The following is a 23,144-nucleotide window of genomic DNA, read 5'->3' on the forward strand; positions in this document are numbered from 1 at the left end:
CCCCAAAGCCACGCCCCCTTCTCCAAGTCCCGCTCCCACGCCGCTTCCCCTCCCCGTTACGTCCCTCCGTCAGGGCCCGCCCCTTTCTCTCCAGGCCACACCCCTGTCCCCGCCCAACCCTCTTAAACTCCCCCATGAGGCAGCGGAACTATTTTTCTCGCCCCGTGCGTTCTGCCGGGCCCTTTGCTCCAGCTCCGTTTCCGGTAAGGGCAGGCGTGGGCGGGGATTGGACCCGGCCGCGTCACGTGAGCGCCCGGCATCCTGGGAAGCTCCCCGGTGAACTTCCGAGCGGCGGGTCCGGCGTGTCCGCTGCCCGGTGGTCCCGCCCGGTGCCAACCACCGGGGGCTCCCCGCACCTCCGCTCAGCCAGGCCCCGCTAAGCGGGACCCCGGGAAGGCCCCGGGGGGGGTGTGGTGTCACCCCCTCCCTTGCGTTCCGGGCCCGTTCCCTTCCCCGGCGAACATGGAGTTCGCGGAGCTCATCAAGACCCCCCGGGCGGACAACGTGGTTTTGCACCAGCCGCTGTTGCAGGCCCTGGAGGGGACCCTGTGCTTGACCGGCCATCACCTCATCTTCTCCTCTCGGCGGCGCGATAACGCCGAGGAGCTGTGGCTGCTGCACTCCAACATCGATTCCATCGAAAAAAGGTATTTTATTCCTATTTTCCTTGCTTGATGGCGCCCCGTTTGGGGTTGGAAAGTGGTTGTCAAGACTGGCTGGTGCCTCATGCTGCTCACATCCAGGTCTGGAGAGGAGAATGCACAGAGCACTGGGCAGGTTGATTCTCAGTCTGTTTAGATATTTGATTATTTATATTAAGATTTATTTTTTTTTGTCCTATATGTAGTTGGAATTTTTATATGTAAACACGTTTGTCATTTGTGCTCAGTATTAATTGTTCACCATAGGTTGGATATTAGGAAAAAATTCTTCATGGAAAGGGCTGTTGGGCATTGGAACAGGCTGCCCAGGGCAGTGCTGGAGTCACCATCCCTGGAGGGGTTTAAAAGACATTTAGATGAGGTTCTTAGGGACATGGTTTAGTGCTAGAGTTGGGTTATGGTTGGACTCGATCTTGAAGTTCTCTTGCAACTGAAACGATTCTATTCATCAGTAGCTCTTGAAACGCCTTTTATAAAGGATGCAGCTTTACCACCGTTCAACAGAGGTGGAAGCTGAGGTGCTGATGAAGTGATTTGGTTTGTGTCACCCCGCAAAACCGACGGCAGATGCGAAATCACAGTATCACAGTGTGTTTGGGATTGGAAGGGACCTCAAAAGATCATCTAGTCCAATCCCCCTGCTGGAGCAGGAACGCCCAGGTGAGGTCGCACAGGAACATGTCCAGGCGAGTTGGAATGTCTGCAGAGAAGGAGACTCCACAACCTCCCTGGGCAGCCTGGGCCAGGCTCTGCCACCCTCACTGGGAAGAAGTTTTTTCTCAAATTTAAGCGGAACCTCTTGTGTTCCAGCTTGATCCCATTGCCCCTTGTCCTATCATTGTTTGCCACCGAGAAGAGCCTGGCTCCATCCTCATGGCACTCACCCTTTATATATTTATAAACGTTAATGAGGTCCCCCCTCAGTCTCCTTTTCTCCAAACTAAAGAGCCCCAGCTCCCTCAGCCTTTCTTCATAAGGGAGGTGCTCCACTCCCTTAATCATCTTCGTTGCTCTGCACTGGACCCTCTCCAGCAGTTCCCTGTCCTTCTGGAACTGAGGGGCCCAGAACTGGACACAAGATTCCAGGTGTGGTCTCCCCAGGGCAGAGCAGAGGGGCAGGAGAACCTCTCTGATCTACTGACCACCCCCTTCTAACTCACCCCAGGTACCATTGGCTTCCTGGCCACAAGGGCCCAGTGCTGGCTCATGGTCACCCTGCTGTCCCCAGGACCCCCAGGTCCCTTTCCCCTACACTGCTCTCCAACAGGTCATTCCCCAACTTACACTGGAACCTGGGGTTGTTCCTGCCCAGATGCAGGACTCTACACTTTCCCTTGTTAAATTTCATCAGGTTATTCCCCGCCCAACTCTCCAGCCTGTCCAGGTCTCTGATGGCAGCACAGCTTCCAGTGTCAGCCACCCCTCCCAGCTTGGTGTCACCAGCAAACTTGCTGATAGTACACTCTATTCCCTCGTCATCCAGACTCTCTCAGCCCCGTGTCAGCCTTCTGCCGCTCGACAGCATCACCCGTTTATTCCCCAAACTGCTCACGGAAATCAGTAACTCTTTAACAGCTCACTCCTCATAGGAACAACATGGTGAAGCCGAGCTGTAGCTGCAGCGCTCAGTGTTATTTTCACGCATCCTCTTTTGCTGCAGGGAATTCAGCGATTCATTTTCTTACCCTAACTTCTGTTTGTTTTATGTGGACCCCCACCCCATCACACTTCCCTCACTGAGTGGCTGTCACATCTCACCTGGTTGTTGTGTTCTTTCTCCCCTTGGTCTTTTTTCACTTTCCTTGTAATAGTTATTTATTTTTCTTAATTAAAAAGTCAGCCCACTCTTTTCCTCACATTTAAGGCAACCTGGGAGAATATACTTCCTGACTGCATTCAAGAAGAGACTGGACAATGCCTTCAGACATATGGTGTGAATTTTAGGTTTGTCCTGTGCAGGGGCAGGAGTTGGACTCGATGATCCTTGTGGGTCCCTTCCAGCTCAGGACATTCTGTGATTTCTGGTAAAATTTCTGGTAAAATCAAGCAGCAGCAATTAAAAATAGCAGGTGACCTATGAGTCTGAGAACGGGTGAAGTGCTGGATGCTGATTAAGTTTGTTCCCGTGTTCTTGGTTTCTCGGAGCATTTCTGAGAAATGCTGCATCTTGGCCTGAGGGTGGAGAGGAACAGAGTGATGGAAACCTGAGGAAATCATTCCCATCTAGTTCTGCTCCATCATCAGGGCGGTTTGGCCTCCCCCTCCTTGCTGCTTGAACTAAACCAGCCGTAGCTCCATTTTGAGAACCATTGTACACAAGCTTTTATTTCTTTTTTATTTTTTAATGAGTTGAGTTGCAGTTACAATGTAATTTAATACCAAATGAGCAAGGAACATTCGAAGCTGTGGCGAGGGAGTGGTACGTCATGTACGTGATTTATAACAGATTTAACTACGTCTGCAGATACTCTCAGCCCTAATTGCCAGCCCTTGTTTCTAGAGCAGATGTTTTCCTCCCTGAGAGAAGCTTTGTGTGAATGGAACTGCAATGAAGCTTGGTGATATAAAAGAATAAGAGTATGTTTTTCCTCAGTGCAGGAGAGAATGGAATAAGAAGGCTCTTAAACCAATAATGGTTGTGGAAAGGTCCAATTTAGCACCAATAAAGGTTGTAGAAAGGTCCAGTTTAGCACTGCTTCAGGTTATCGATGCACAACAGTTTTGCCAGGTTCATGAAATCTGTTCTGCCACCTCCCTAATGTGAATGTCTTTTGTACAAAACAGTGTTTTCCCTCATTATCTGATGATTGAACTGCTGCTTTATTTTTTGTAGCTTTTTAAGCAATTTAAATATGACTTGTAGGGTTTCTTGAAGTGCAGCAGTCTCTAGTGATCTCCTATGATGTTTTTGCATAAAGAAACATGGAAAGGAAGCACAGCCCTGGCAATGAGTTGCAGTTGCACTGTTACTGCATTGAGGATCTGTGAAACAGAGCTGCAATGAGGGCAAGTGATACACAGACTGGCTCTGCTGGAGTTACAGAACTGCTCTGTCGAAACACCTGCACTTCTTCCTTCAGCACTGCCCAGATGTAATAATAATAATTGTAAGTTAAATTACCTTTTGTAGCACAGGTGAAGCAACCCAAAGCTTTATTTATTTATTTATTTATTTATTTATTTATTTATTTATTTATTTATTATTATTTATTTATTTATTATCCAAATGGGGATGGAGTGTGGACAGCTCTGCCCTTCCTTTTACTTCCTTTTTCCCTTTAGGACAAGGGGCAATGGATACAAACTGGAATATGGGAGGTTCCACTTAAATTTGAGAAGAAACTTGTTGGGGGTGAGGGTGGCAGAGCCTGGCCCAGGCTGCCCAGGGAGGTTGTGGAGTCTCCTGTGCAGACATTCCAACCCGCCTGGACACCTTCCTGTGTAACCTCATCTGGGTGTTCCTGCTCCATGGGGGGATTGCACTGGATGAGCTTTCCAGGGCCCTTCCAACCCCTGACACTCTGGGATTCTGTGATTCTGTGATTACAATCGTAGAATCATTTTAGTTGGAAAAGATCCTCAAGACCATCGAATCCAACTGTTAACCCATCTCTGGCACTAAACCATGTTCGTAAGAACCTCATCTCCATGTCTTTTAAACCCCTCCAGGGATGGTGACTCCAGCACTGCCCTGGGCAGCCTGTTCCAATGCCCAACAGCCCTTTGGGGAAGAAATTGTTCCCCACATCCAACATCAACCTCCCCTGGTGCAACTTGAGGCCGTTTCCTCTGCTCCTGGTGCTTGTTCCTGGGGAGCAGAGCCCGACCCCCCTGGCTCCAAGCTCCTTTCAGGCAGTTCAGAGATCAGAAGGTCTCCCCTCAGCTCCTGTTCTCCAGCTGAACCCCCAGGTCCCTCAGCCGTTCCCATCACACTTGTGCTCCAGCCCCTCACCAGCTCCGGTCCCTTCTCTCCACTCGCTCCAGCACCTCAAGGCCTTTCTTGGCCTGTTGGGCCACGAGGGACTGAAACTCGGTCCTTCAGGTTTCACTGCTTCTTGCATTGCCCTTGGCTGCTGCAGGCACTGCTGTGGTGTATGAGGAGACTCAGCTGCTTTTCCTTAGTTCACTGCTTTGTGGAATAAAATCTACAGCATTTCTGTGAATGCAAGTTAAGGTATAGAAAATACTCAGTTTCTGTTCAGGCATCATCCTTCTTTCAGGTATTATGAAGGACTGGAGAGGGCGTCTGTGCGCTGTGCGTGTGTTGTAACCCAGAGGCTTTTCTACATTGAGTTGCGGTGATAAAACCTTAACTCCTCTGAGGTTTGCAGAGCAAATGTCTCTGTGGGACTGCAGGTATCAGAAACCAAACTTTCTTGTTTAAAATAACAGAGGAGTGTAATGTAGCCAGACTGAAAGGTTATTTTAAAAATTAATTTCAACTCAAATGCTTGTAGCAATCCTCAAAGTTTCACCACATGACTGTAATGAAACACAAAACTTGCAGCTCAAGCTTCCAGTACTATCAGGAAATACCTGAGCATATATTTTCTTTGGTGTTTTAAAGCAAAGCTGGGAAGAAAATCTTTACTATCTTGTGATATTTGCCCTTCCACTCACTTTTGTATCACAAGGATGGAGTTAAAAACAAAAGTGGAGATCAGCTGGCAAATAGTGAAGAGAGGGTTTGTTTTTTGTCTATTTTTTGAAACTGTGGTATTACAGACAAATTATTGCTAAAGGAGTTTTGTCACGTAGGCAAGTGTTGTGGGGAGAGCTGTAATACCTCATCATACCTTACAAAATCTCGTTCCTGAGAGGCTCTTTCTTCCTGTCTTGCTGTAGGTTTGTGGGCTCACTGGGCACCGTCATTATAAAATGCAAAGATCTGCGGATTATTCAGCTGGATATACCTGGAATGGAGGAGTGTTTGAACATTGCAAACTCCATAGAGGTAAGAATTCATCATGATAAATCACACTTATGGTCTCAGATGTTGATCAGACCTCAACCTTCACAGCTTTTTGGTTTCGAGTTAGGAAGGTTTTAATGGCTATTCTGGAATGGCTATTTCCTTCCAGTTGTTATAATATTGCTTGTTGCTTGTAGGTGTTCTTTAAAAAAAACAAACAGCTTCCATCTTTTCTTGATCAAATATCTTGCATTAAGGAAAGTGAAGCTCAGCTTCATTATGCTGGAGCATGAGGAGGCAAAACCAAATCCGTCTGGATGAGTTTCACGTATCTCAAGCCAAGTTAAGTGACTGAGTTTAAGTTCTGTGGTTAGTCACCAGGTAAATGTGGCGTAGGATGTGTCCCATTAGTTATACCTGCTCAGGGGGCACCTTTCTCATCCTTTAATGGTCCTGTTACATAGTGTAGCCTGCAGAAATGGTGCACAAATCCCTGGTTGCAGTTAAATTGTCTGTTATCTCTGTTTATGCTACTGTTTTTATGTGCATTACACTACCCTGCAGGTCACTTAATATATAAAGCTTAACAGCTGGATACTTTTGGGTGGCTTAAGTTTGTCCCGCCAACATTAGAGCAAAACATTATTTGCCTTTTATTTTTAAAAAAATAGCAGTTTGAATGAATTAAGTATTGATTTCTCACCACGCAGGCACTTTCCACCTTGGATTCTGTCACTCTGATGTATCCTTTCTTCTACCGGCCCATGTTTGAAATCGTTGAGGATGGCTGGCGCTCTTTTCTGCCTGAACAAGAATTTGAGCTCCTCAGTTCAATGGTAGGTTGGATCTTGAGGATTTGCACGGACGTTTGGATGTACTTGTGCAAGTAATTTGTGGTTATTTCATCCAGTAGTAGCAGGAGTGGAAATCTTGGATGGTAAAAAGCTGTTCTGTGCTGGGTGGAAAGTGAGTGTTGTTCAAATATTCATTCTGGAAACGTCAGGCAGTTCTATTTATGTGCTAAATGTTCCTGTGTTTCACCTTCTACAAAGGGATTTTTGAGGCCTTTTGGAAAGTTACCTGGGAGGACATGAAGGTAGGAAATGTTTTTGTCGTTTGGGGATGGGCTTCCTTATTGCAAGAACAAATTTAGAATTGCTAAGGATTTCTTAGCCAGACGCCCAGTTTGAAACATTCTTCACTCTGGTCCATGCTGGAGAAATATTGGGGTGTTCATACAGCAGGATATTTCCAGCTGTATTCTTCCAGGTGCTGTGAGCACAAGTTGATACTATTTTGGTACCTGTAGGTTAGGAATAGTTCTTATGGCATTGCCTGTTTATCTGTTATTCCAACTTCATTTTCAAATGCTGGATTTGATGTATTTGGAGCTGGCTCGGTTGCAGATTGCCTGTTTCAGTAGTGCCTTGGGTTAGCATCTCTGTGTTACAGGTCTTTGTTTCACATTAAATATGTGCACTTGCTGCATCATCTCAGGTTTCTGAGACCACATCCATTAGTACAGCATCAAAAAATATCAATTTTTTTTCTTCTATCTGCAACTCAGCTTGTCTGCAGTGTGTATCGCTTCCTGTTTATGACTAATAACAGCATAATATAAGCTTGACCAGATTCATGATGAAATCACTAGAAAATTAAAGGAGTTCAAGAATCTTCCTATTTTTATCTCATAATGGGAGTACTTTCACATATCTCATCTTCATCTCTTGCCAAAAGACATACAAACTGACCCCTGGCAGAGTTGAAGCCCATGGCCCCTTGTCCTATTGCTGACTGCCTGGGAGAAGAGACCAATCCCCCCCTGGCTAGAACTGCCCTTCAGGTAGTTCTAGAGAGTGCTGAGCTCAGCTCTAAGCCTCCTCTTCTCCAGACTAAACAAGCCCAGCTCCCTCAGCCTCTCCCCATAGGGCTTGTGTTCAAGTCCCTTCCCCAGTCTTGTTGCTCTTCTCTGGACCCGCTCCAGCACTTCAATCTCTTTCCTGAGCTGAGGGGCCCAGAACTGAACACAATACTCCAGGTGTGGCCTCCCCAATGCAGAGTACAGGGGAAGGATCACTGCCCTTGTCCTGCTGACCACGCTAGTTTTGATACAGGAGTCCTCTCCTTCCCTTTCTCCACATCCCCTAATCCTTTACTGCTTCTATCCTTAACTGTTTAGGTTTTTTCTGATTCCCTATAGTACAGATCTCTCGCTGGGAGAAATAAATGTTAACTTCGGAGTTTTGCGCTCTTCCAGTGAGTAATGGCAATTTTTTTTCTTCCAAATTGTGGACATACCCCCAAGCAGAAGCCAAAAGGAGGTTTGCACTGTTGGCTTTACTATCTGATTCGTGCTGGAATATATTTTAGCAGCCTGAAGCTGGCGTTGCACAGGTAAACCGGGTCTCTGCAGAAGTAGTCGTGCTACAGAAGATCAATGGTGCTAATTGCTGCCCTGCTCCTCCTCCTTCCCATATAACAGCAAATTATAACTGGAAGACATAACAGTATCTTCTCTCTTATGTTATAGATGGTGAGGGGAGGAGGTTACGGGCAGTGTTAAATTATCAAAGTGGGAGATAAATCAGATGGATCCATTCCTTTCCATACTGGTGATACCAGTGACGGCCACTCTCTCAAAAAGCACACGGGAGTTTTCATTTTGCCTTCTCTTCATCCGATGTGGCAGTAAGATATTTATCAGTTCTATTCTGTATCCATGCATACTCTTTTCTTTGTAAACAAATTATAGAATCTCAGAATGGTTGAGGTTGGAAGGGACCTCTGGAGATCATCCAGTCCAACCCACCTGCTAAAGCAGGGTCACCTGGAGTAAAACTGAACACCGTTGGATGAAATCTGCTGTAATTTAACATAGACACCCCAAAAAGCTTTAAAAAATGGTTGGTGCATTAAAAGCTTGAACAATTTCCACCTAGGATGTGATTTAACTTTGCACCTGGGCGAACCTGTGCTTTTTATAAAATGTAGATGTTGAGAGAAGCTGTTTTGAGGCTAATGAATAATGAAATAAGCTTACAACAGGGCTGGTACAAGTCTGCCTGGATATGCTACTGAACACAGGTAGCAGTTGCTGTTTCGGTGATGATAATACACACAACATGTACCTTTCCCAACAGCTTTTTCTTAGGCTGCCACCAAAAGGGACAATTTTGGTGTCTCCTACGCTGCACACTTGGGATCTGCCGATGATGAAGCAGTGTTGTGACTCAGATCAGCTTGTTCATCTGATACAAAAGCTTAATCACCAGAAAACCTCTCTAAATCAGTCCTAGTTTTCCATTGGGCTGGTCAGATGGATTTATATCCTTTTGCCATTCAGGAGGTTGGAACCCTCTAGAAGAAAGGAAAGAGGAACATAGACTTATTTCTGCTCAGAGCTGGGTGATTAATTCATGCTAAACCAGCCTGCCTGAATCAGCATGGGTTTTTTGTTACTACATTACTACATAATTTAAATGTTTTCCTCTTCTCTTACTTTCTGGGAGACCCAAGTTATCCCTCTGCCTTTTTGTCTTGCCGAAGCTTTCTTGGAGCACAAACGAGTGGAGTTTTTTTGTGGCACCTCTATGAGGTCTCTGCCCTCAAATGCTCCTGAGCCTGTACCAAAACCGCCTCAACTGAGGAGTTACTTAAGGTCTTGTTCGCTGTCTCGCACCTTTGTCTGTGCAAGGGAGTTTATAAGAAAGAAAGCAAAAAGATACCTTGGTAGCAGCTGCCTGTTTCTCTTCAAAAGTTATTTTTTATATTACATTTTAATTTCACAGTATCACAGTATGTTTGGGATTGGAAGGGACCTCAAAAGATCATCTAGTCCAGTCCCCCTGCTGGAGCAGGAACGCCCAAGTGAGGTCACACAGGAACATGTCCAGGCGGGTTTTGAATGTCTCCAGAGAAGGAGACTCCACAACCCCCCTGGGCAGCGTGGGCCAGGCTCTGCCACCCTCACTGAGAAGAATTTTCTTCTCAAATTTAAGCGGAACCTCTTGTGTTCCAGCTTGATCCCATTACCCCTTGTCCTATCATTGTTTGCCACCGAGAAGAGCCTGGCTCCATCCTCATGGCACTCACCCTTTATATATTTATAAACATTAATGAGGTCCCCCCTTAGTCTCCTCTTCTCCAAACTAAAGAGACCCAGCTCCCTCAGCCTTTCTTCATAAGGGAGATGCTCCACTCCCTTACTCATCTTCGTTGCCCTACGCTGGACTCTCTCCAGCAGTTCCCTGTCCTTCTGGAACTGAGGGGCCCAGAACTGGACATAATATTCCAGATGTGGTCTCACCAGGGAGGAGTAGAGGGCAAGGAGAACCTCTCTCAATCTACTAGCCACCCCCCTTCTAATGCACCCCAGGATGCCATTGGCCTTCCTGGCCACAAGGGCCCAGTGCTGGCTCATGGTCATCCTGTTGTCCACCAGGACCCCCAGGTCCCTTTCCACTACACTGCTCTCTAACAGATCATTCCCCAACTTACACTGGAACCTGGGGTTGTTCCTGCCCAGATTTAAGACTCTACACTTGCCCTTGTTCTATTTCATTAAATTTGTGGCTGGAGCTTTTACAGGAAAATTTGACTGTGATTCTCCTACTACATCTAAGAATTTCATGCTGCTGCTAAAATCCAAAGATGTAGAGTCTTCTGGGTCGTTTTCCCCACCAAGACTCCTGCCAGCAGGTTTTGTTGGCCGTAAGGATACAGGAGGAGGGTGTGCTGACTGGAGATGCAGCTCAGCCAAAGCCACTGTCCTGCTATCGAGGACCAGGAGCTCAGCTCCCTGCCAAATTTTAGGCAAGGTTCTGCTGAGTGCTGCGTGCCCCTGGGGAAAATTTGTATCTCATGGTTATTTGGTGTCCTGTGATGGTGTCCTTAACGCAGGAGACAGGGATGTGGTACCAACCCAGAAGCAACAAGCCCTCCATGAAGGTTTGGCCTGTCCAAGGCTGTAGTTAGGGCAGCGTCAGCTCTTCCAGCCTGGACTTTGGTAAAAGAGGACTCCTCGTTAGTGAGGCCGCTCGTTGACCTTTGGTTTTGCATGGCATGGAGCCAAATCCTGTGTCTGATGCCAGGTGTCCGGTAGCCCAAGTTCTTGTGCTAAGTGCCCACGAGGGTGTTGGGGGACAATATTCGGCACTTCTTCTACAAGCATTTGTAGGTCACCATGAGAACTCTGTGCTTCAATGCCGTGCTGGTTCCAAGAGATGTTTTTGGAGGAGTGGTTGTGGTGGTTTACGTAAAGCACAGCCTGTAGAAAAGAACCAAGCTGGAAATGTTAAATTGCAGCTTCATTGTCTGGAGTTGGTGGATGTTCTTGCTTTTTGACTGGCAGTGTTCTTGTGGGCAGTGTTACTAACTCTGCTTTCAGCACAAATAGAGGTCTGCGCAGATGTTACTTGCATTTAAATCAACCTTTTCTTCCTATATCTGCTGATTTAGGAACATATTGGAGAAGAGAAGGCTCTGGGGAGACCTTATTATGGCCTTTCAGTACTTAAAAGGGGCTGATAAGGAAGATGGGGATGGGGACAGACTTTTGAGCAGGGCCTATTGCGATAGGACAAGGGCTGATGGTTTTAAACTAAAGGAGGGAGATTCAGGCCAGACATGAGGAAGACATTTTTTCCACTGAGGGTGGAGCATCTTTTTTGTCACATTTTTGTTGGAGACAGGATATAGTGCTGGGTTTAATCTGTCTGATTAGCATAATTATGCTGTTAGAGGGACCAGATTCCTGGATGAACAAAAGTGTTTATGCCAATAGAGACAACTGAGCTTTCATCTGTGGTGCAAATGGGATAGGTCACTGATATTACTCTGTGTGTGCTTTATTCTAATTACAAAAGTTCTGCTTCCCTTGTATGTTATGCCATAACTGTAATATTCTGGTTTTTGACCCAAAGCCTTTACGTTCTTATCTTTTTCAGACAACTGAATGGCGTCTAAGCTATGTCAATAAGGAATTCTCCGTCTGTTCCTCCTACCCTCCGGTTGTCATTGTCCCTGAATCCGTCAGTGACGACGAACTTCGGAGAGTTGCCATGTTTCGCCAGGGCAGTCGCTTCCCAGTCCTCAGCTATTATCATACAAAGAACAAGATGGTAAGCTGCATTTGAGTAATGGTTTTACTTGAAGGAAGTGTGTGAATCTGTTTAATGAAAGAAAAAACCCAAAAAACAAACCAAACAACTCATGCTCTACGCTTAATACAGATCACGAGACATTGACTTGTTTTCTTTTCCAACTTATTCAACGCAATGAACCTGGTTCTGGGGGATGGAATGAGTAATCTCCATCTTAGAAAGAGCTATTAATGTGCTGGTTTGGGAGCGTATGTGGCACGAGCTTGCTCGTGAGATGAGACTTGCAAAGCCACCGCTGGCACCCTTACTTGCTTCGTCTGCCAAGAGGCTTCATGCTGGAAGGACGGCAGAAACCACATTGTCCTGTCTCGGGGTGCTGGGCTGTCTCCTCCATAACAGTCACAATGACAGCACGTGTGCCAGAGCCAGCACCACTTCTGCTGGGGAACTGTTGAACGAGCCATCAGAACAATCTGTTCTCTGAGTCTGTCAGTATAACGTGTCAGGAGTAGCAAATTTTTGGTGTCGTGCAGATTTTACCACCTTTTGGCGAGCCAAAAATCTAATTGAGTGACTGATAAGCTATAATTAACAAATGCACTTCATGCAGTTCTTGAGGAATTCTTTACCTCTTGCTGATGTAACCCAGTTTGAGGATGTTGGGGTGTCCAACCTGTGGTTTACAAACCTGATCCAGGCTTCTGAGTCAAATGCTCTAATGTGCTCTCACCTCCTGTTGCCAAGATTGTAAGCCTGGAATTAGAGGATGTCAGGTCTGACTTAGCATTATACTTTGGGTTGGTTTTTTTTCCTTTGCTTTAAAATCAGCCATCAACAACCTTCCTAACAGTCCTGCTTTCTGCTTTTTCTCAGCTCAACTGAAAACTCATGAAGGAGGATTTCTTCAATTATATCTCTGAGTTTTGCATGTTTTAAGTGCGAGGAATATAACGTCATTTGGCTCGGAGGGCTTGAGCTTGTGACAGTAACACTGTCTGTCACGTTGCTTTTCTGACTCGCAGCGTAGCTGGGGTTGCTGACTGGCTGCCCTCGCACTTTAGTTATCATTTGAGTGGCTGGGATGCTTTCTGAATTGAAAGGCATTTCCTAAAGAAAAATCTCAGCTCATAAATCTGTGGACTGATGTTTTTTATTAGTCTAACCGCTGGGTAAAACTGTACCTCGTAGGCATCTTTAACACATGAATGACTCGGGTGTTTTAAAAACAGACTTGGGAAGAAACCTGAAAAATGACAATCCTGAAAACGTTGGTTCATAAAGGAGCTGTTGGCAGGAAGCGAGGTTAATGGCTTACAGAGATGGTACTACAGGAATAATTGAAGGGATAAAGCCTCTAAGAAGATGTCTGTGATTTAGGAAGTGGACTGCCAAATAATTGCTCAATTCAAGGATTTCTAGTTTGTTTTTTAAATAAATTCAGTCCCTGCAAGAGATTGCATTTAAAAGAACTGAAAGATTCAGGACAAGGGAGAACAACAGCTGTAGGAAGAAATAGAGAATCATTCTGTGCATCCAACTGTGCAGATCAAGGTGTTTGCCTGAGTCCAGACGTGGGTTAAGACTGAGGTAGATGGAAGCAGAAGTGTGGTGTGAGCTGTGCCGCTTGGGCTTTACACCTGAACTGAGAGAGGAAGCTTTGTAAGGTTCTCTCACTCCTGTAAGCATTCTTGAAATGACCTGAATTTTTATGGAAAATAGGAGTATCCAGTGTGAAGTTGAGCAGCACGTATCTCCAGAGAGTCTGTTCTGTGCCTGGCATTGAGACCCAGCGATCTAATGCATCGGTTTGCTGTTTGCACCCCAAAGAAACCCTCTAGTGGAGGGGTGTCCTTTGCAGAGTGACTTGAAACCTTCAATTCTTGGAGCTCAAGTGGTCGATGACTTTCAATCTGGAGTCTCTCCATTTCCAGTGCCTAATTCAAGGTTATTTGTCCCCACAGGTGATTATGCGAAGCAGCCAGCCTCTGACAGGTACGAATGGGAGACGATGTAGAGAAGATGAGAAGCTTATAAACGCCACGCTACGGCATGGGTTTCGTGGCTACATCATTGACACGAGGTCCTTGAATGTTGCCCAGCAGGCCAGGGCCAAGGGAGGTGGCTTTGAACAAGAAGTACATTATCCCATGTGGAGGAGGATTCACAAATGTATTGAGAGGTGGGTGAAATCACACAGTCCCTCCTCTGTGCTCAGCTTTGTAGGGTTGCATTAGTGGAGCCGTGCTAGCTCCATAAAGCAATTGCTTCTGTAAGAAATGGCCGTGTATCGTGGTTCCTGTCAACAGGGTCACATTCCTTTTTAGCAAAACAAGGTTATGTGGATGATATAGGGATTTTGTTTCTTGTTCTGGGCAACCTGCTGCAGGTTACAGGCATTGGGCAGATTTCTTGGTGTTAGCTCTTTTTGTGACCATCTACAGCTGTGCTCCAGCCTTCCTGTCTTCCCCTTTTGCAGTGGTGCAAGGGATGGAGGGATGGAGAGCAGCCCCCAGGAGAAGGACTTGGGGTGCTGAGGGATGGAAGATTGGACATGAGCCGGCAATGTGCGCTTGCAGCTCAGAGGCCAATTGTATCTCTGGCTGCATCACAAGGAGCGTGAGCAGCAGGTTGAGGTTGGTGATTCTGCCCCTCTGCTCCACTCTGGTAAGACCCCCCTGCAGTGCTGGTCCAGCTCTGGGTCCTCAGCACAGGACACACATGGAGCTGCTGGAGAGGGGCCAGAGGAGCCCCAGAAATGATGCGAGGCTGGAACAGCTCTGCTGGGAGGACAGGCTGAGAGAGTTGGGTGTTCAGCTGGAGAAGAGAAGCTCCGGGGAGACCTCAGTGTGGTCTTTCTGTACTTAAAAGGGGCCGAGATAAGAAAGATGGGGATGGACTTTTTAACAGGGCCTGTTGTGATAGGACAGGGAGTTTTGAACTAAAGGAGGGAGATTCAGACCAGACATGAAGAAGAAATTGTTGACAATGAGGGTGGTGAGAGCCTGTCCCAGGTTGGCCAGCGAGGTGGTGGGTGAACCATCCCTGGAGACATCCCAGGCCAGGCTGGACGGGTCTCTGAGCAACCTGAGCTGGTGCAGATGTCCCTGCTCATGGCAGGGGTGGCACTGGGGGAGCTTTTGAAGGTCTCTTCCCATCTAAACTATTCTGATTCTCGGGACATCTAGCATTGTTTGGTTGTTTGGAGACAAGTTTTTTAAGCTAAATAGACTTGTAGTCTGACCTTGTTCAACTGCTTTTAACCCTTAGTTTTGGGGAATCCTTCTACACAGGCATACAGTAACGTTACTGAAGCTGTTGGAAAGTAATTGCTCCCCTGATGACTGTAGGCCAACTCTTGAGGAGCTAATATAAGGAATTTCTTGGCTGTTTCTTTGAAGTATTTGGTTTTCCTTCTAAAATTTTTGTGTGGACTTCTGTTTGTTGATCATTTTACAGGTGGACATAAGCATCAGATAGGGAGGAATGATTAAACCACAATATATAAAGACTAAATATCTCATGCTATTATTATTTGGCTTTCTCAGCTGTTTTGAGATCTAGTCTGCTAGTTACATCCTCCATTAGACCAGAGCACACGCTGGAATCAGCATTAAGTGCCATTTGATCCATCTGTAGTTTGATGCCCCTGGAAGACGTAGTGTGAAGCCACACCAGAGAAGTATCTGGTTTTATCGGCTGCATGCTAAATACCAGCTTTCATGGCTTGAGGGCATATTGCAACAACCGCAGAAGTCGTACAAAATGTGTTCCCTTCCCCACCTTTTTCTTAAGAAATTAGCTAAATTAATCTTAAGGTGGTTCTGTGTCAAGAAGTTGAGTCTAATTTGAAATGTTCTGGGGTTGTGACCTGGTAACAGGTGACTTTCAGGTTAAAAATCCCCAAAATTTTTTGGTGTAGCTTCACTGACACTTGATAATGTCCAGGTTGTCGCTACACTTACACTTGGTAAAGAAAGTGAGATCACTGAAAACGTGTTTTACATGGAAAGTGCGAGATGTGGCCGAACGCACACAGAGGTCAGGTAGGATGAGGAAAAGGCCGTACTGTTGTAATGCATGATGGAGCAATTTGTGTTGGAAGGCAAGAGGCTATTTATGTCCAAAGAGCGTTTTTCTGCTGGCAGTTGCCCAGGGCTTGGCATTACCCATGAAAGCATGAGGAGACATGACTTCTATAGGGTCATATTTTAAAATAACAGCATATAAATCATAGCGATTTATTCTGATATCACTGTATTTCTATAGGCACATTGTCCTGGTTGTTAGTGCTTATGTTTTCCATAACATTTTCCTTTTCCCACAGGTTTAATATTCTGCAGGAAAGCCTCATCAAACTCGTGGAAGCTTGTAATGACCAATCGCACAATATGGACCGCTGGCTTAGCAAACTGGAGGCTTCCAACTGGTTGACTCACGTCAAGGAGATACTGACTACGGCTTGTCTGGTTGCTCAGTGTATCGATAGGTAAGTATTTTTTCAGAAAGCCTTGAGTTTCTCATCCGCTGATTACAGATTGTTTGTTAAATACCTTTATTTCCACTTTATTAGTAATTGACCACTGCGAACTGGCTTGTACTCATGCAAGATACTGTTTCATCATGGTTAAGGGATCATGCTTGCATTTTTAGTAGTACAAGCACGAGAGAGGAAAACTTGACTAAGAATAGGTATTAGATTATTTAGTTCAGGTATATCCCAATGTCTGATGCAATCAATCTAATTTAGTTAGTTTCACTGAAAGTTTAGCTTAGAGTTTGCCCATCTTAAATGCTGTTTGGTGGCCTAGTAAAGTGACAACACAGAGGTTGTTCTTTTAATAAAGTGTTTGTTTTAGTTGGAAGTTTCCAATACCTCACCTTGCTTCTCGAGATTAAAACAATGGCATTTCCTTGTTTTCCCCAGGAATTGGTCCAGTGCTTTTTCCTCTTGAAATTTGTATTGCCATAGTCCTATCTACGCAATCCTGTTCTTCCCTTACGTCAGGTTAATTGAGGCCACAAGCACTTATTTCTTTAATAAATACTGCTGACTTGGCTAACTTACCATCAGACCTCAGGCTGCAGAGCAAAAGCTGACGCTGCCAGGCTTTGTAAGACCAGACATAGGGGTTTAGATGTGAGTTCTTTGTAGCTCTGAGAGGGGAAAGAAAACCCTTCTCAACACTCAGGGAAAACTTTAGTAGGTTGAAATGCAGTTTCATTGGTAAAATAGCATTATTGAATTAAAACATGAGCAGCTGCGCTTTTTAAAAGCACTGACGGTGCGTGCTTAGTTACTGACTCGTGCCAGAGAACGATTGCTCTTGATCAATAGTTTTATCTGTAATTCTTTCCTGCATGCATGCAATGAGAAAGATCCGTGATGAAACTCTTCTGGCTCGCTGGGATAGTGGACAATTTCATAATTTTTAACGTCAGCTTGGCTTTTTTTCTGTTTACCCGGAGCTATGTTGGGCCAGCTTGGCATTGGAGATCATCACTGAGCTGATGAGGATGGTTCAGTTATATTTGCCACGGGGAAGGGATGCCCTGGACAGGTCTTGCAGCATCTTTAAAGTCTAGGGACAGAAATATAAAAGGTGAAAATAGCATTATTCTGATGTGCCCTGCTTTGGGAAGAGCATAGGCTTGCAGTCAACCTTTGCAGTTTTGCTTGGCTCTTTATCAGCTGCTGCCTGAGGGAGGAGGAGCGAAATTATCTGAAGATTATCATAGAGGCACCGGGTTTGTTTTAGACATTGGACTATAGACAAAGATGTCGCAATGTTTAAGATATAGATTTTTATGCTTTTTGCTTCAAAAAGCGAGCCATGTCTGCGGGGTTTCTCTTTTTGTAAGTTGAACTGCTGGAGAGGGTCCAGCGTAGGGAAACAAAGATGATTAAGGGAGTGGAGCATCTCCCTTATGAAGAAAGGCTGAGGGAGCTGGGTCTCTTTAGTTTGGAGAAGAGGAGACTGAGGGGTGACCTTATTAATGTTTATAAATATATAAAGAGTGAGTGCCACGAGGATGGAGGCAGGCTCTTCTCGGTGGCCAACAATGATAGGACAAGGGGTAATGGGATCAAGCTGGAACACAAGAGGTTCCACTTAAATTTGAGAAGAAACTTGTTGGGGGTGAGGGTGGCAGAGCCTGGCCCAGGCTGCCCAGGGAGGTTGTGGAGTCTCCTGTGCAGACATTCAAACCCACCTGGACACCTTCCTGTGTGACCTCACCTGGGTGTTCCTGCTCCATGGGGGGATTGGACTAGATGATCTTTTGAGGTCCCTTCCAGTCCCAAACATACTGTGATACTGTGATCTTTTACCCCACACTTTGCCGCTCACCTTGGATCTCTTCACAGAAATAAATGCCACCTGCAGTTCGTTTTCTCTGTTCTGTGTGTTGGTGGAACTGAGACAGTGGGTCAAGGTTTGGGAAGGCTAAGGGGAATTAGTGGTTTTTAATACCATTCAGTCTTTCTTTCAGGAGCATGTGGGTGAGATTCTGATATTGTACCCAAACCCAGACAAGGATGGGGAAGAGGGGAAAGAATTTGCTGTCCCCTCCGGGGCTTGGGGAGTGACAGCAAAGTGCTAAAACCTTCTTGCCCCAAACTCTCCGAGCTCCCTCTGCTCCTCACGTTGTTCTGCTGATTCACTGGTGCTGGCAGGTGAGCGAGGAGCTTTTGTGCTTGGCTCTTTGACAAGTGTCCTTGCTCAGCACACTAACTCTGCTGCATTTCTGGAGGCCAAGCTCTGCCTTTTCATTCTTTCTCCTGAACTGGCTTTTTTGCCACTACTTTGCTTGCAGTAAACCCTAATTGAGGCCCAAATGCAATTAAGCCCAGGTATAGGCAAGAATCTCATAGCATTGTTGTGCAGAACATCTAGGGGGATGATACCTCTTCATTGCAATGGTTATGGAAAGATTTCAGAGTATGTAGCAAAATCACAAATGACACCAGCAAACTTTGAGATGTGTTTCCATGCTATAACTCAAAGGGGTACGAATTCAAGTTGTTAAGCACTACAAAAGAGATTTCACTGTACATTTTCAGTCAACGCGGCCAAGTTTCTGGATTTCCAGACTCCTTAGCAAGAAACTAAGCTCTGTTTAGCGTTGGTGAAGGTCCAGGTGGAGAAGGTGATACGCTTCCATGTGGGGTGGAAGAGAAGAAAGGGTCAGCAAAACGGTCAGGGTAGTGACACTGCTGTCCATGAGATGCATTGGCATCCATTGGGATGCGTAAGTCTTCGGGATGTCCTCTGCTCATTCACACTGTTACTCCTTTCCGCTGTTTTTCTCTCGCAGGGAAGGTACGTCAGTGTTAGTCCATGGGACTGAAGGAACCGATTCAACACTCCAGGTGACTTCTCTGGCACAGATTATCTTGGACCCAGGGTGCAGGACCATACGTGGCTTTGAATCTCTTGTTGCGAGGGAGTGGCTACAGGTAAGAAATGCCTTTGGACAAAACGGCAATTTATTCCAGTGACAGTTTTATTGAGAAATAGCCTGAGAGGCAGCAGACAGGTTGGGCCTTGTTGCAGCCCTGCTCAATGGGAATGGCCTTTGTCCTAAGAGCAACATTGTTCCTGAGTCATTTGTACCTCTGGCACTTTCACGGTAGTTCTTTGTTTTGGGGGAAGTGCCTGTTATATGTGCTCAGGGTAAACATCTCTTCAGAGAACACTGTTCAGACTAAACCACAAAAACATAGTTCTGCTTGTTGTATTCTTGCAGCTGATATCCTCAGCCTGGTCCTTCGCTGCACTTACCCGGTTTGTTCTTGGTAAAATTGTCTTATTAAATACAGTGCAATTTATATTTATTTATAAAAAGCAGCAAAGTTGGTCATGGTTGATAGCAATTTGTCACTGGATGCTTGATGAACTTACAGTTGTAGAAAAGAGCGGTTACAGCATAGTTGCATGGACAGAACTAGCTCTAAGTCTTTGCCACATGAACTCCCACCCCATTACTTTGTGTGTGATGCTTTATCTTATTTCTTGCATATAGGCCGGTCACCCTTTCCAGCAGCGCTGTGCCCAGTCAGCCTATTCGAATAGCAAGCAGAAATGGGAGGCCCCCGTGTTTCTCCTCTTTTTGGACTGTGTGTGGCAAATCCTTCGTCAGTTCCCTTGCTCTTTTGAATTCAACGAGCAGTTCCTCATCATGCTCTTCGAACACGCTTACGCTTCACAGTTTGGGACTTTCCTGGGAAACAACGAAAATGAAAGGTTGGTGAGGGTGTTTGCGTTGAACCCTTTAAATATTGGGCTGTATCTGACCAAAAATAACAAGTCTTTTGGTTTGAAAAAGGATGAAGGTGCTTGTGTGGTCCCCTTGACAGAGGTGAGCTTCTCATGTCACATAGTCTGCAGCATCTCAGGGAACTTGTCCCTCTTAAAAGTGTGACATTGTGATGAAAGAAATCTCTGGCATGGTTATAGAGTTGAATTAGTTTTCTCCAAGACTGTCTTTTCATTGAAAAATCTCCACCCATCACCAGTTTATATAGTCCCTGACACAGAAAATCTTTGCACAAAACAATAAACAGCTAGAGTTCAACAATGATGTGAATTGTAGCTGTGGGAAGCCAACTTGTTCACACAGGCCTGGAGAAGGTCAAGGCAATCAAAGGCCAAACTGGAAAGTCTGGTTCTTATCTTAGCTGCCAGATAAAACCAGGACTTCTGTAGGCTGCTGGTTCCAGTACCCCAGGATGAGGAAGGCGCTGCTTTTTATCCATTAACTGCTGAAAGTTAGAAACATGGAAGAGTTCCTTTCAGGAGGATCTGCTTCACAGTTACACCTTGGCAAAAGCTTTGATTGTTTAGCTACGAGCATCATGATTAGGTTTTGAGGTTCTTTTGGCCATGCAGTAGCACAGCTTCAACAGAAGGATGAAAAATCCCTCCAGCCATAACCTGTGACTTGGAGAAATGTGAATTAGCTGAGGTGGTGAGTGGATGCTTTGAGCACTGGGATGTTTGTGCAGCTTTGAAAAGAAGCAGCCAGGACTGTGTTTTGCTGGAGTTTGCCTCGTCAGGTAATGATAGACCTGTGCTGAGCTTCCTTACAAGCTCGTGGCATTTAAGTTTAGTAGTTGATCTGCTCAAATACCTTCTGATTCCCAGCCTGGGTTGGGTGCTGTGCTGTCCTGGTGGTGCAGCTCTAGGCATGCCCTGAGTAGGGCTGCTGGGAGTAGCAAACAGGAGGGCAGGAGCTTCCCACACCTGCCACAGAGGTTTGGATTCCTGTTTTCGTCTCGCCAGTTCTGTTCTCAGGACTCCTGACTCCAGTAAAATCATGTAGGATGGTCTCCTGCTTAACTGGAGAGCACTGAATAACTAGAAGGGAAAACCAGAGCTTATAGCACAGATAAGGCAATTTAAAGCTTCCTATAAACCTCCCTGCTCTTAAAGTCGTTTTTGCATAGAAGAGACTCGTCTTGTCTTTTGCAGGGCTGCTGAACTGGTCATCTGCAAAACCAAGTTAGACTTGAAACCAATAAGATGAAATTTGAAAGGGTATTGAATGTTACATGTAATAACCTGCCTGTCACATCTGCATATGTCAGCCTGTGAGCACATAAAATGTCTGGAATCTGATGTTAAGCTTGTGCTGCCTGAAGTATTCACAGGGATGGTGAATCTTCTGCCTGGGTGGCAGTTGAATTTGCTGGTGCAAGCAGAATTAGATTTGTCAGAATCTGAGGAACTGAGGCCCCTGTGTGACTCCTGGAGGTGGGGTTAACCCCTGAGAGCGGCAGAGCTTTCTCTCTAGACGTGAGGAAGAAATTTTTGACACTGAGGGTGTTGAGACCCTGTCCCAGGTTGGGCAGAGAGGTGGTGGATGAACCATCCCTGGAGACATCCCAGGCCAGGCTGGATGGGGCTCTGAGCAACATGAGCTGTGAAGATGTCCCTGCTCGTGGCAGGGGTGGCACTGGGGGAGCTTTAAAGGTCCCTTCAACCCAAACCATCCTGTGATTCTCTGCGCTCAGATGCTTCCTGCCACCAATGGGACATAATCAGACGTATCCATTGCACAATTCCAGCGATAACTCTGCTTTAATGTACTCTGAGAATTGCAATATGATCCTTCTTTGGTGCAGAGCTGCCACACCTCCTAGATCTATCTTAACACAGGAATTCAATCCCTTTCAAAACCTGGCAGTTGAACCATTTTGGGGAGGTGACCAATTATTAATCTAGACAGAAGGCAGCTTCCACCCAGCTTACAAGTGCTATTTCCCCATCTTTTCTTTGACACTAATTATAATCGGCCAGGTTGAGTAAATTGCTTGAGGTTTACACCCTGTGTGATGTTGGTGAAAGGTACTGAAGGGATCAGCCTGAATTGTCTGGGCTAGTAACAGATGGGAAAGCGAGACCTGGCCAGGCTGGAGGGCTGGGCAGAGAAGAACCTGATGAAGTTCAATGAGGGCAAGTACAGGGTCCTGCAGCTGGGGAGGAACAACCCCAGGCACCAGCACAGGTTGGGGTTGAGCTGCTGGAAAGCAGCTCTGCAGAGAAGGACCTGGGAGTTCTGGGGGACAACAGGGTGACCGTGAGTCACCAATGTGCCCTGTGGCCAAGAGGCCAACGATACCTGGGGTGCATGAGGAAGAGTGTGAGCAGCAGGTGGAGGGAGGTTGTTCCTCCCCCTCTGCTCTGCCCTGGGGAGGCCCCATCTGCAGTTGTGGGTCCAGTGCTGGGCTCCCCAGTTGAAGAAGGACAAGGAATTACTGGAGGGAGTCCAGCGGAGGGACACAAAGATGCTGAGGGGTCTGGAGCATCTTTGTGATGAGGAGGCTGAGAGAGCTGGGGCTGTTGAGCTGGAGAAGAGAAGCTGAGAGGGATGTGATCAATGGATCAATATCTCAAGGTGGGTGTCAGAGGATGGACCAGACTGTGTTCAGTGGTGCCCAACGCCAGGGTGAGGGGCAACGGGCACAGACTGAAACACAGGAGGCTCCATGTGAACATGAGCAGAAACTTGTTTGCTGGGAGGTGCCAGAGCCTGGCCCAGGCTGCCCAGAGCGGGTGTGGAGTCTCCTGCTCTGAGACATTCAAACCCCCTGGACCCACCTGTGTGATCTGCTCTGTGACCCTGCGTGAGCAGCTGGGTTGGACTGGGGGATCTCCAGAGGTCACTTCAACTCTAACCAGGCTGGGATTCTGTGAAAGCTTGTGGCATTCTAGTCTGTGGAGTTCTAACAAAACGAGTCTCTTCAAAAGTGAAAGCTGACTTGTTTCTATGCTTCGTTAGGTCTAAACTGAAGCTGCCGCAGAAGACGATGTCCCTGTGGTCCTGGGTGAACAGGCCTGAGGAGCTGAACAAATTCCTGAATCCTCTTTTTGAGGCCAACAGCCTTGTCATCTGGCCCTCTGTTGCCCCACAGAGCCTTCTGCTCTGGGAAGGTAAACCAGGCTCTTTCTCTTATAGATAATATATATT

The 23,144-nt window shown here is 46.2% G+C and overlaps 1 protein-coding gene across 3 annotated transcripts in view; it reads left to right on the forward strand.

The window, feature by feature from the left end:
• Positions 1 to 209: 209 nt before the first annotated feature.
• MTMR9 (myotubularin related protein 9) overlaps positions 210 to 23,144 on the forward strand; it is a 36,075-nt gene continuing 13,140 nt past the window's right edge. For all 3 annotated transcript variants that reach the window (XR_010471071.1, XR_010471070.1, XM_005507218.3), the window contains exons 1-9: positions 210 to 647; positions 5,508 to 5,616; positions 6,285 to 6,410; positions 11,520 to 11,693; positions 13,637 to 13,854; positions 16,000 to 16,161; positions 18,990 to 19,131; positions 19,698 to 19,918; positions 22,956 to 23,107. Coding sequence is in view for 1 of the 3 variants with exons in the window: in XM_005507218.3 (XP_005507275.1) it covers positions 463 to 647; positions 5,508 to 5,616; positions 6,285 to 6,410; positions 11,520 to 11,693; positions 13,637 to 13,854; positions 16,000 to 16,161; positions 18,990 to 19,131; positions 19,698 to 19,918; positions 22,956 to 23,107 (1,489 nt within the window). In the remaining 2 variants the exon portion in view is untranslated. The remainder of the gene's footprint in view (positions 648 to 5,507; positions 5,617 to 6,284; positions 6,411 to 11,519; positions 11,694 to 13,636; positions 13,855 to 15,999; positions 16,162 to 18,989; positions 19,132 to 19,697; positions 19,919 to 22,955; positions 23,108 to 23,144) is intronic.

The sequence above is a fragment of the Columba livia genome, chromosome 3 (assembly GCF_036013475.1).
Source record: "Columba livia isolate bColLiv1 breed racing homer chromosome 3, bColLiv1.pat.W.v2, whole genome shotgun sequence".
Lineage (NCBI taxonomy): Eukaryota > Metazoa > Chordata > Aves > Columbiformes > Columbidae > Columba > Columba livia.